Below are 14,399 nucleotides of genomic sequence, written 5' to 3'. Positions count from 1 at the left end.
ACACCGATCATATCAGCGAAAAGAGGAGAATAGAGGCTTATCGACTCAGAGAAGGTGACAGACAGGGAGAGAAAGAGGGAGGGAAAGGGAGAGTCAGGATTGGTGGTCATGTCTGGCCAACACATACTGTAGGTGATCTAATCTTGAGGCATTACACTGACAGACAGCCCGTAATCAGTGGCGACTATTTGAGGATTGGGAATGGATATATGGATGTCGAAGAAGATTTGTGTTTAGTTGAAAATCTTCTCTTCTCGAAAGACAGAAAATACAGGAAACGTCTGGCCCAGACAGGAATCAAGCCAGATATTTACTGTTTGAAGGCATTTATTCGGATGTGGTTTGCACCCTAAACACCAATTCATGCTTTCCTTGTCCACAGGTCTACAACGGTAGACCTGATGTAAATTTGATCATCCACCCAGACCTGCATGGGACTGTGGGGAAAAAAGTGAAGAACTTTGTCTTTGTACAAACCTCAAAATTCAAAATTTGTAAACTGCAAGCATGTTCGCTGGACATGAATAAGGAACACGAACAGTTCTAAATTCTCCAGAAATTCTGTGCTGCCCACTGTGCTGGACACACCTCAGGAATAATTACTGATATGTTACTACAGCCCACTCTGCAACGAGCTGCTATATCCTGTAAAAAGTCATATTCAACCTTTCAGAAACATCAGTGTTTTTTGTATTTAATATGAGGGACAATACAAATAACTGTGTGCCAACCAACATGCACCTGTTGTATTATGTATAGAACCACATGCAGGTCCGCTTTCAAAGTCTGCATCAGTCTTGTGGAAACTATGAATAGGTCTTAATCACTCAGCTATCGGGATACCTCCACAACCTGGACCAGATGTCAACACCTATGTACCTTCCTGGATTTACCACATGCTAAACTGGGCTCTGAGGCTAAATTTGTTAATGCTAAATATTTATTTATTCCACCTTCTCAAATGTGGGCTCTTGCAGAATTATTTTTCCTGCGCAATATTAAGTCTTTGGGTTTGAATTGTGGCTCAGATCAAAAGAGCAACTTGAAGCCTTTACATTGGATTACACTAGATTGTGAGTGGCATTTTTTATTATTTTCTGACATTTTAAGATAAATTACTCTAAAAAAAATTAGGGATTTCACCACAGATTTCTTCAACTGCTTTCTGTCTCCCAAAGATTCATTCTCTTAAATCCTCACCTATTTCAACTTGCATCAAAATAGGGAACATCTCAGTTGTTGTTGCACCATGAAATCTATAGTTAAATCAAGGAAATTCAGGTAATAATTTGTGATAACAAGGAAAATGTCTAAGCAGGTCTTTCCCCCACCCATAATACGCCCTCCAGGTTCTACTGTAAGTAAGTAAGGATGCTCTACGTACAGCAGCCTGACCTCAGACTGGCCTCAGCTAATGATATTAGGACACGTTGGCGTTGTAACAGGGTCACCCATGGTGCACCTATACGCGCACATGCAGACGTTCGCACACACTGGATGACCTATGAACATGCATTCACACACACACACACACACACACACAAAGTCCTGAGTCCCCTGGGCGAGCTGTTAAAGAAGCTTCCCTCTCTGCTTGCCTCTCATTACAGCCCATTAGTCAGGTGCATTCGAGAGAGTGTGTGGGGTCACCCCTCACCGGCTAACAAGTGGGGTAACGGTGTTAGCAGTGGAGAGGCCGAGGGAGGAGGGGCACTGCGCTTACACCTGCCCACACATACCCTCGGGGTATCGATTGCAACCGCTGTTTCACCTTTGCCTCTGTGACCTCCCCAACGATGTGTTTATTTACTCCGCTACACGCAAACACACGCATCTAAAACACACTGCCTCTCTCTCTCTCTCTCTCTCACACACACACAGACACACACACACACACACACACACACACACACACACACACACACACACACACACACACACACACACACACACACACACACGTGTAACCAACAAGGGCATTAGTGAGGCATATACGGTGGTCCCTATAACACCAGTGTTCATAACCTAAGCAGCACAGGGCAGACTTTGGCCTTCCGTAAGTCTTATGGTTTCACCTGAGAGTGAGGAGATGGGAATTTATGGAAGATGGGCAGAAGGTGGACACTCTTCTTCTGGGTTTACATACAACCTGGATGAAATTCTATCACAAGTAGACAGGTGGAAACTAGTCTAGATCATTGATATCTATATATTCCTCTCTTCCATCCCTCTTTTCTTGTTCTATGTCTTCTACTCTCATACAAGTAAACATGTTGTAAATTTTTTGCAATAATCATTCTTATATAAATAAATGACTTGTCTCTGCTGTTTTAAAAAGTCCACACACTATCATTTGAACTGTTTGTGGGCTGGTTTTAATAACCAACAATGTAAACAACATCTTGAGGACACAGTTTTGTAGGTGGGTTTCCTCTGTCACTTGCGACATTCTACCTCAAGGCCAAAGAGGTCAGTGGAGGATCTACTTTATCAGCAAAGGGAACCTGACATTCCACATGTATCCATCCACCTCTTCACTTTTCCCCCCCACAATGTTTCCTACACTCCCCCCTCCTTCTACTCATTCTGACACTTCAGCTGATAACATTATAACAAAACATGGATGGGTCTTAAGATACGCAACATAGAGTTTTATGAGTCTGCCAACCCCCTGATGAACTTTACCTAGACCCACTGTGTGAGAAAGGTAATGCATTATGCATAATGCTGTTGTGAGGGGAGATATACGGTGTTGAGTTTGAACCTTTGTGTAGTATTTTCAACATGTCCACTGTGCATATCTGCTAATATTCACCTAAATCTTTGAATGACCTTGCAATGTGATGTTGAGACTGAAAGTATTACTGTACACTGCAGACTTTGATAATATATCATGGGTGTTTTTGGTGTTGTGGGCAGATCACATCCCTAATGATTTATTGTATCTGTAAATGCGCCATATACGATACAATAAAGGCACCAAAAGTGCAGCAAAGTCCAGACTACAGGGAGGGACACAGATATCCACCTGTGCCTGTAAAATGGATCAAGGTTGAAAAAAGTGATAAACCACTGACAAAATTTCCACAGTTAAACTTGCAAGCCTTTGACTCAGTTAGTTTGGCCTGTATCTGTAACAAAGACAATAATTCAACTTATTGTATTTAAAAATCATCATTCATTCACATTTTTGGTGAAACACACAAATCATAAATGTTCAAAATGCATTCATGTGGGGTCATGTTTCTCGTCACATGATACATTTAAGTCCAATTATTTTCATTTATTCTCAGTTTAGGTCTCCACCAACTACTGTGGGGGAAAATGTGGTTTCTAAAGGTGTAAAAATGCTATTGCGTTAGCACTACATTGGTGTCATACAGAGCTTCATTTTATTTGGACACTTGTGCAGAAAAGACAGAGTCACAGAAGACAAGAAACTACGTTGCAGTGGAGTGAAACCAAATGGATCAGCATTGGAGAGCATTACTGACAGGTGTGTTGTATCTGTAGTCACAAACAGTCTTTATGTCAATCTCTGTCGTTTCCTCTCTGGTTGAAGCCAAGCTTTCAACTAATCAGCCTTTGACTTATGCAAAGCATCATCACCAAGCTGTGATGTGCTGTTGACTTGTTGGAAGACTTCATGCAAGTCTATTTTCGTAGCCTCTGCATTGGTTGTATTTCCACAATCCTTTACTGTACGGACACAAATGGACACCAACGTGGAACCACAAATCCATCTATAGTTCCTAAATGCTTCATCACATTACACTTAATATTGGTCATTACTGAACATGTACAATAGTTTACAGCAGGTTTATCTGAGCTTTTTTGTTAGAAACAGCTGCTCGATAAGAATGGTGGCAGTGAGTACATAAAGATGTTTAAAGTGAAGCCAAAATAAACAGCTGAAAGATGCTACAAGATTAGAATCAGGGCTTGATTTTCCATCAGTTTGTAGACTGGACAGTAGGGTTTTAGAGGTAGCACATCGAGGCTACTGTATTGTTAAACCAATAAACTGAACTTCAGTCAGTCTGTTGAACAAGTGACAAACACAGTGACTGCTCATTGTATGGATGTGAAGTAGATGTACGCGCAAATAAAATTGTTGATAGATATCCCTATGCACATTTGTCATACTGTGCGCATGCATGCATATTTCTGTGTGCTTACAGTATGCATGTGGGTGTGTTTGAGCCATCAGCCCGCCAGTAGCTGGGCAGGCTATCCATAGTGATTAGTAGTAAAATTTTAATGGGGGATCCATACATATGTCTATCTGTCAGCTTTACGAGGGCGTTTATACAGGCGAGTCTCACCATGCCAGCCTGGACTGCAGACAGCCAGGACACAGGCTCTGCTCAGCACACACACAGCCAGAGTGTTGCTTTCTGTCACGGTCTCTTTTAGCGGTGCCACAGGGACCAGTACTGTCACAGCGCTGTCAGCGCCGGGTGCTCGGGGCCCTAAATGAAGGCATCAAGCGCTCTCATCCCCCGCTGCAATAAAACCCAGTCAACAAGCCCCCGCCGCGGGCAACACATAATGGGCTTTTTATTTCCGTTTGGTCGCCCCAGCCTACAGAATTAAAGCCCGGTTTGGTGAATGGAGGACAAGGTGGTCTCAAGGTCACTGGGAAAGCTGGAGGGTGAAGACAACACCTTTAGGTTTCAAAACTGAGAGTCACACAATGCCTGGTTCATCGTCCTCTGAGGAATGCTTAAAGATGCAAAATAACAGTTGAAGTCAGTAGACAACATATCTAAGAAGGGTTTTATCTGAAAATGTATGATATTCATGGTGTGCTGAGCTGGAACAGCAAAGAGGCAGAAAATTGGGTACAGCTCTTGATTAAATCTGATATTTTAGCATGAAATTATAGAGAAAAAATATAATTTGACTCAAAAAATGTTCCATGTGTGACTTCATGACAATCCTCATGTACATTAATTGAATGCATTTAGAAGTTATACCAAGTTTGAAATGCTTGACATACTCCAAAATTCAATGAAAATCTTTGTTTAATCTATAAAGTCATCAGAATATAAAGACTTTCTCAGTTCATGGAATTGTAACAGTTTTAGAACCATCTCTCTAACAAACATTCCATATATTTCATAACACTTTCAGAAGTCACAAGAGACCAAAACCTTGTTACTGCTGCATCATTTCTAGCTGAAAAGCTGAAATGAAGCTGCAAGTTAGCAGTTGCACTAATTAGGAGTGTAGTTTGGCAGCTGCCCAACAAATCCACCGTGACCTCAGTGATCTCATTTACCCTACCTGCTCCATTTAGAAAGGAACAGGAAGCAAAGGATCTCTGCAGAGAAGGTTAAGGGTCAGTTCATGTTGTCGTGTCAAAGCGCACAAACCAATGGTGTGTGTTAAAAGCCAGACGTGTGTGTGTGAAAACAGGATACTTCATGTGGTGGTATTCGGTAATGAGAGGAAAAAACAACAGAGGAACAGAGTGTAAACAGCGACAGGTGTCTGGTTAGGTTAGAATTACTAAAACAGACGCAAACACACACATTTTGCACACCAACACACCAAATTAGTGAAATTCTACCAGTAGAACTGACTGCAGCAGAGATTTAGACGATATGAGACAGCAGCAGATATCAGTGACATGTTGATACCATTTTAATGAAGGTCTATTTTTATCATTGGTATCTGGAAATAACGTTATCTTATTAAGTCTACATTCAATGTTTAACAAGGTCTAATTGAGAAATGATGACTAGTGTAATCATGCAAGAAACTATAATGAGTCACCTATTTCTTTTTATGACTTTTCAACCAAGTGAGCTACAAATCAGGGAAAAAGTGATAAAATTCCAAAAAGGAACACAATTATCAAAAAAAAAAAAATCTCCTATGTGTTTACCTTTGTTTTTTTAGCATTTTACAGTGATATTCAATATATTTACTTCACCCCAAATACAGTGTATGGGAAACTCACGATGAAGCCAAAGGGATACATTTCTGTATACTTTGGTCTTGGGCTGGTTTTCATTGTTTGGGCAATGGCACATATGCTCATTTCTCAGTAGATTTGCTTCTTCCCACATCCAGGAAACAGAACACTGTCTGTTCAAAAGTATCTGAACACCTCTGTCTCAATACTTTTGTGTATTTAGTCTGGGTTGTTTTTCATACTTTGTTTTATTTTAAGGAAAATCTTGGTGCAACAACATGCAGCATAGAAGTGTGCTTTCAACTTTGTGGCTACAGTTTGGGAAAGTCTTCTGTGTTTCGACATAACAATGCCTCCATCTCCATTACAGGCCATTGTCTAATTGACATTTTTTTCCCAGTTGTGTGTGTAAGACCTTGACTGACCTACAAGAAACTTCAGGACAATCCAGCACCTCTGGGATGAACTGGCAAACCACTATTGCCCAACATCGGAGCCTGACCTCAGTCATGTTCCTGTGATTGAATGAGGGTAAACCCCTGCAGACAAGTTTTGAAATCTGGTGGAAAGCCATTCTGAGACTAAAAACTGGTTGGCAGATTAGTGCTGTTTATAGTTTAGGAAGGAGATTTTCAGAAATGACACATAGGTGCAATAAGTGGGCGTTCATATAGTTTTACATAGTGTACTTTCACAAGGGACAATGTTCGCTGTCAATTAAAGCAAGCCAAATGACAGAAGTGGAAGTGGGAGGTTTTCTCTGACAAATAGACCTGGAAGAGATATGCTATTATGGAAGTGGCTAACCATCACTGAAGTACTTAGTGAATGTCTCCTGATAACGCAGCTAGACTCCCTTTTAGGTGATACTTTACTTAATTGAGTGTGAAACCTTTATCACTATCAAGACAGAGAGGCAGAAGACGGATGGATGGATGAAGAAAGACAGAGGAGAGAAAGAGGATGAAGGAGAGGACAGGAGGGAGACTCACGAGAAAAGAAGAAGAGCAAAGAAAAGGTGGAGAAAGGAGGTGAATGAGTGTCCCTCAGCAGATGGAGTGGTCATATAGGCAGGTACCCTCCAAATGAACCTCCACCCCTCCCCTCGTATTAACCCCCATCCCCTCCACCCCCAGTATACCGAACCCCACCACTCCGTCATGCTATTACCTCCCTGTCTCTTTCATTATCTGCCGTGAACTCTGGGTAACCTCGTCGCGGCCATTCTTTATGTCACGGCCCGCAACGCGAGCCGTGATTTAGGCCCATCCAGTCCACCTAATTTGATTTCATCATCACGGGGTGCAGCGAGAAGTAGGGGGGAGGAGGGTTATGTTGTGGGAGAGGAGAGGGGAGAAGGAGAGGAAGGTGGAGGTGACGGCGGTGGAGGGTTCGGAGGGAACGAGGTAAGGGGATCTCAGGAGGGGGTCACATCAGTAAGCGCTAGCCGAATGACTTGAAGAGGCTAATAAAGTAATCAAGGCCTTCGTTACATGGCCATAATATTCGCCCTAAAACACTGATAACTATTACCAGGCCCAATCATTAGGCAACATTAATAGCTTTTTCCTCCTCTCTCCTCTCCTCTCTCCTCTCCATCCATCCCTGTCCAATACTTACATGGCCAACGGACACCATTCTAACTCCCAAGCAGAACAACAACATCTGTGATTTGTGCCCCAAAATGACTTATGTTTACACTGGTTTTATTATGGAGTCATGAAGTCCACATACAGTGACCACAGGATAACAGCTAAAGTGGTACTTAGCTGATTTGTTTTTGTTTCCTTACCTTTACCATAAGGTTCTTATTGCAACCAAAACACAGGTTCCCTAATCTTAGAAAAGTAGTCATTCTAACCCAAACTCTGATGTTCCCATAAATCTATCTCTTTTTGTTCTTTGTCCTGTTCAATCTTTATTCATACCACAAAACTTTTGGAAGACCCAGACAAACTAGGTTATCTTGCTGACTGGCATGAAATCAGATAACACTTGTGTGTAGTGAGCAAGGCCAATGTAATTTGTAACTTCATTTGGAGGACTTATTTGTTGTTTTCTTTCTCACTTTTTCCTGTTATATGGAATTGTTCATCTTGGTCTGTATACTTTCCTTACAGATTTTGTCTTGTTTTTTTTTAACTGTAAAGCACTTTGGTCAACCTTGGTTGTTTTATAAAATGTGCTATATAAATAAAATTGACTTGACTTCTATGATTAAGTCTCTGATGTTGATTAAAAGAATAGCTACAACGTTGGAAAATGTTCTTTTGTAAGTCCTTCAACTTCATTTTAAATGGGTGTTTACTGACTTGAAGCATGAACAAGAATTACAGAAATAGTTAATCTTGTAAAATGACTGCATACGACTCACAGAAAGTAGATATTAGCTGAAAAATATAGCTATTCTCAAAGGGAGAGAAGCATGGTTGGGTTGGGGTAGATGTTTGGGCACAAAGACTGTAACATGGGAAGCCCGTGTTTAAATTTTTCCAACAATCACTGCTGGTTTTGTTCTGACTATGACCTTTTCTAAATGTCTACCATGTAGTTTTGAGCCTAAACAATAGACTATACATAAAAATTAACAAACACTTTGACTGCCACCATTTTGCCAGTGGCTGATTCCTAACTTTGGACTATGGACTGTTCTAAGAAATAAGCTATACAGACCATAATCGTCTTTTGTACCAGGCTGTGAACATGTTTATTTCTGCTGTGAAGTTGAGTATTTTAACATTAGGGTCTATGGGGATTGGTTTACTTTTGGAGTCAGCCTCAAGTGGACATTCGAGGAACTGCAGTTTTTGGCACTTCTACATTGGTTTAATTTTTGAAACCTAGAGGTTGCTGCTTAGCCTAATTTTAACTGAATATTAACTACAGTGGATGCAAATTAGAACACATCATCAGAATTAATAATAGTTTTAGGAGTGAAAGACAAATATTTGAGTGTAATTTTGGTCGAAAATGCTTTTTTTGTTTGTTTTTTTACTTTGTCGTCTTCACCGTTGTCAGGATTTCTTTACACACTATAGCATATGTTGCACCAGTTTTATCATTCAGCATGCAGAGTAAATATATTGTCTATTTATCTGTCTGATTATGTCATTTATCAAAGTCAGCTCATGTGTCAATTAGCCAATACAAAGAAATAAAGACCTATACAGCTGCCAATACCATGTTACCCCCACTGACATGTCCTCCACTTTTGTAGCCATATACACACAAACACACACAATTGTAGACACACATTCAAGAAGACAGACATGAAGCCTCCTCTGTTTCACATACAGACACAGACACTGTCATTGCAGGGTAATCATCAGCCATTAGGATGCACGGAGAAAGACAACAAAGCAAAGTGTCTTCATAGTCAAACTGGTTATTATCTTTCGCTCAATACACCATAAAGCAAAGGAGGGGAGGTACAGAGGTGGCTCTGTTAAGGCCACATGTGTAGTTAACTTCCACTTGAGCTTCAGATGAAATTATGTTATGTCTTTGTTAGCCTGTTATGGTAAAGAGGAGGGTGGAGACAGAGAAATAGAGACATTCAGAGAGAAAGTCTAGACAGAGAGACAGAAATAATGCTCTTATCCCTTCCTGTGTTGCGCTCAGAACGCTTTACGTTGCTGGTAAACGAGTCCCAAGAAACAAACTGCCAGCTTGTGTTTGAATTGAAGTGCAAGTGCAATGAAGCATCTAATTCAGCTTAATAGGATAGTCTGGATACAAACCGTCTTTTGGAGGGTAGGGCTTAAAAGAAATAAGTCACAGGCTTGAATATGAGACACTGATTTAATACAAATCTATAGGTAATGACAACAGTAGCTTTTTCACGTTGAAAACGGGAACCATCTATCAAAGTCAGAGTTGAGGAGAACGCCTCTTCACTCCTCAATATAAGTCTTTGACGGGAACAACATGGTAATGCATAACGATCGCTTGAATGTGATTATCTTCCAGAGGGGAAAAATGGCCATCTATTTTCAGAGTGTATGAGAGTGAGTGTTTGTAACAAAGTCAACCCAGACACCTGTACAAACCTCTCCTGCTCTAGAAAGGGTTATTTATGTTCTATATGAGTACTCACACACACACACATAACACACAGTAGCTGAAAGTTACCGTGGCAATTCACCAGTTAGTCAATCAAGTGGAAACTATGGCCATTCAGTTGCGGTTGAAGCATGTGCTGCTTTGTTGTTTGATTATAGATATGTGTTTGTGTGAATGTGCATTTAGGTGTGCACGTTGCAAGCATTTATGTATGTGTGAGCAAGTATATGTATTTAATACGCTATAACACAAGTAACAATTTCATCAGTGATGTGGGAGTCAGATTTTCAAAAAATGGCCTATATCAAGAGCATTTGTTGAAAGCAATGGCTTGATATCATGGGAACAGTTAAATATGAAAACTGACACCAGTCTCACATCTGTGCATCAAACAGAGCAAACTGGAGGTGATTAGCTTAGCTTAGCATAACAATTAGGAGCAGTTAGTTTGATATGTCTAATGGTAAGTCACAGACTTGAATACAAGGCACAGATTTAATGCAAAGTTTCAAAATAACACATATCTTATTTGCGTATTTTTTCCCACGTGTATAGAATGTAGCAATGACCGCTGTTTGCCTGTTAGCCTCACAGTTAAAACAGGCTGCAGGACATCATTGCTCCCAGTCACTGAGAGCCAAGAAATAGTTCACAATAAAATTAAAACTCCCTAAGTGCTAATTAAGGAGCTCTAGAGCTAACCCTAACTCTTTCTGCTTCCACTCTTTATGCTAAGCTATGCTAATTTTCTCCTGGCTCTAGCTCCGTAGTTAATTCATAGACATGAGAGTGGTATCGTGAAGTCACACCTGTCAACTTATATGGAATATCTGTAATTATACAGATTTCTGATATTTCAATTTCTTTCAGACACATAAAATGACACAGATTGCACAAAAAATCATTGTCAACATACTAGTATGTGTGGTGAAAGTTCAAGCTCAGTCAGGTTGTGCGCTACAACCTTCAGGAGATTGTGTTGTGCAGTGAAGTTGCAAAGCAGAGTTTCAGTCCTGACCACATTGGTGGAGGTGTCACCTGTGGCTGATTCTCCCTCTGATACACATTCTTCTGAAGCTTTGTAAAATGCTCCCCTTGCATCATACACACCAGACGCTGCCACTGTGATGTTTAACCCACAAACTGTGCAGTATGTGTATTATTCATTTTTTCTGGTACAATCATGCAGTTAAACATCTCTTGTTGCTGACTTTTTTGTTCATATCCAGTACCGTTTTTAGATCCTATAGCTTTTCAGTGGATTTCGTGGATTTACCTGTATTCATCAGATGACACAGGTGGGCATCTGAAGCAATCCAATGCAGCAAAAAAATGCAAATTACAAAATTCTTAAACTTTTGCTTTACAGAATAATAACTAATGAGATCTGAGAACACATGACTTTGGGACAACTGAGTCTGACAAGGTAAGAAAGAGTCTGATAATTTGCAAACAAAAAGACAGTTCAAGCAAAATTCTCGCAAAATTGTCATTTTGTTAACCAGAAATCTAGTTAAACTGACTTATTTGGCATTCAAGCTGATGTTTGTGCACTCAACTATGGCAAGCACAGTGGAACAATTAACTTGGTGAGGAGGAATGTCAAAAATAAGAGGCATAAACACCCAAAAACACCCTGTAAGCCTGTAATAATTTGCCGGCATGCATTATTATTGTCAGTGAACATTTTTTCCAAATAATTCCTCTTAAGTGAAAAGCATCGCTGCTTCGGCGGCACAGAAAACATCCAAAAACGTGACACTTCAATGACGACTAAATATTTAATCAGTGCCAGTTATTTTCTGCCAGGTTGTGCCTCCATCTGGGTAGCAGCCGAGCGTAAGCGCATGTGTGTGTGTGTGTCTGTGACCTCAAAATGAAGTATTAAAAGAAAGGACTGTCTGCATTCCTCTTTGTGTTTCTCACACACTCAGTTCTTTTGCGCTTATACTGGCATCATTACTACAACGCTGCTGTATGCAAAGACCATATGTTCAATTTAGCGAACGCCAAGATATCATTGATAATGATTACGGCAATGATGATGTGTGCATAAAAAGGGGGAAACCTCGAGGGCGGGGTGCGTTGCGTGACTCATTGTGTAGCTTATGGAGTGCATAGGTGTAATCCAAAAGTCTGTTTCTGCACATTCTGCTATTGTATGTAATGTCCATGTGTTCAATTTATTTAAAGGGGATAAATACGTGAGGAATACGTGTTCATTTAGAGGGTGTCGGAATCACTCTGGCGTGCTCCATTTTGAATATGTGCACGTTATAAATCAAGTGTTTTAACCCTTATAGCGTTCCAATTTAGTGCTTGGGTGCAATTTTTTTGTTGGATTTATGGATAGATGAAAAACAAGGGGGGGAAAAAAAGGGGTGACTTACCTATGAGGAGAAGCCAAACAGAGGGAGAACAAGGCACATGGAAAACAGAGAAAAATTGAGACAATGTTAGGAACATTACTAAGCAACATATGGCCTGTAGTTCCACATTCAGCCTCTCTGAAACCATGTAATGATCTTTATATGAAAAGGACTTACTTCACAGCGCCGCAAGATGACCGTAAATCCTAAGTCACATTATTCTCCACCACAGTAATTATGTGAATAGCATGCATGTCAACAGTTAGATGTGTCCTGTTTGAGACTCTCTCTGTGTGTGTGTGTGTGTGTGTGTGTGTGTGTGTGTGTGTGTGTGTGTAGAGTTTTTTAATGCCACCCAGCAACACAGAAAAACCTTGTTAAATTCAAGTTGGGAACAGACGTACTCTCCAATGCGACCGCAACCTCCCTCCTCCTCCTCCTCCTCCTCCTCCTCCTCCCTGTCGCTCCTCTCCCTCTCCTCTCCCCTCCTCTTCCTCCCCCCTCTCTTCTTACTGTGGTGTAAACACAGATTGTTAGGTTAGGGGTTAAAAGTGTTGTGCTTAGATTCTCTCAGCACTAATCTGATTTCTCCTCTCTTTGCGCGTCTATATTTATTTGGTTTTGTCAACACTCACGTCTCCCTCTCTCTCCCCCCTCCTCTCTCTCTCTCTCTGTTTCTTTCTCTTTCTCTCTCTCTCTCTCTCTCTCTTTCTCTCTCTCTCTCTCCTCTGCCAGTGTATTGATCGTTGCTAATGGATTGGCTCTGATTCCGGAGACGTCTAACATGCTTTCCTATCCTCTTATTTTCACCCGGGGAAATCAATGAGGAAAGGCCTGCAAATTTAGACAGGATCAGGTTTTAAGGAATCTACAGTGAGCCACAGCCCACCGGAGTGTGAGGGAGGGAGAAAAACGGGGGAGAGAGTGTGTGTAGGTGAGCTGTTAATGACAAACAGTATGTGGCTTTATGTGAGAGATGCACGTGTTTGCAGGGATTTTGCGGTTTTGCTCCATTTGATGATCTCAGCGAGGCAAACGACTGTTGATAAAAACACAAATCAATGAGTATTTTTGTTAAAACTTCCAAATGGTTTATTTCCTCTTAATGTAAGTCGCGTTTACTGTATGCTTTGCATCATTTTATGCACAAAGTCTCAGTTTGTTCTTCTCAACCTGATATCAGTTAGATTAAACAGGTTGATTTACACTTAAACATCTGCTATAAAACACTCTAAATTTGAATTCAAAATAAACTGAACATCAGGGTGAGATTTATGCCAGCTATAAAAAGGTGGTAACTATATTCTGCATATAAAAGAGTGGATAATCTGATATGATGTGGGTTTAGTCTCAATCGTGACCCTGCATTCATTTCTAGATTATGTGTGCGTGTCACTGAAGAAAAGTACATTTACTCAAGTAACACACTTAGGTACAATTTTGCACGGTACTTGTAGATGATTGTGGAATTTGTATTTTGATGCTTGTTAGACTGTATTTCAGAGCCTGCATGATAAGTATGTTTATTTGTGACGTAAAATGTAGTTTGCTGTTATTTCAAGTCAAATTGTGAATTGTAGTATTGCTACTTTTACTTTGGTAAATAATCCAAGCACCTTCTTATTTAAGAAAAAAAGGCAAAGAGTCTCTATCTTAGGCCTTGTGCACACTATAACAAACATTTTCCTCTATGTTTGTGGTGCTCACCCACACACAAATTGTTTTTTAAGTCACTTGAATCAAAAGATTTTCAAACATCTTCTAAAGCGCAGATTTAAAAAAAAAACAACTTTATGTTTATGTGAATCTATGTGTGGTTTATAAAATAAAGAGTTTGGGAGATAATTATGTCACAACTCATTCCTGTACGCCGATGTGTTGTTATTTATAATGAGCATGAATGATATATAGTGCGTATATAAACAGTTTTTTTCTCGTCAGCACACAAAAGCCTGTTTTCATCCACATTTGCTGTTTAAAAGCCTGCAAAAATGCCAAAATGACAGAATGTTCCTCTCTCGTATGTGATGTATTGTTGATTTAGATTG

At 40.3% G+C, this 14,399-nt stretch overlaps 1 protein-coding gene across 11 annotated transcripts in view; it reads right to left on the bottom strand.

Annotated features, from left to right (window-relative positions):
• Nucleotides 1-14,399, bottom strand: part of rnf220a (ring finger protein 220a) — a 181,464-nt gene that overhangs the window by 90,961 nt on the left and 76,104 nt on the right. For 8 of the 11 annotated variants that reach the window (XM_055014410.1, XM_035949362.2, XM_055014407.1 and 5 more), the window contains one exon: nt 11,259-11,288. The exons of the other annotated variants lie outside the window; for them this stretch is intronic. In XM_055014410.1, coding sequence (XP_054870385.1) covers nt 11,259-11,288 — 30 coding nt within the window. The remainder of the gene's footprint in view (nt 1-11,258; nt 11,289-14,399) is intronic. 11 annotated transcript variants of the gene reach the window in all.

The sequence above is a fragment of the Amphiprion ocellaris genome, chromosome 10, assembly GCF_022539595.1.
Source record: "Amphiprion ocellaris isolate individual 3 ecotype Okinawa chromosome 10, ASM2253959v1, whole genome shotgun sequence".
In the NCBI taxonomy this organism is placed as follows: domain Eukaryota; kingdom Metazoa; phylum Chordata; class Actinopteri; family Pomacentridae; genus Amphiprion; species Amphiprion ocellaris.
Note: the sequence above shows the minus strand (reverse complement) of the source record. Positions and strands in the feature narration are given on the sequence as shown.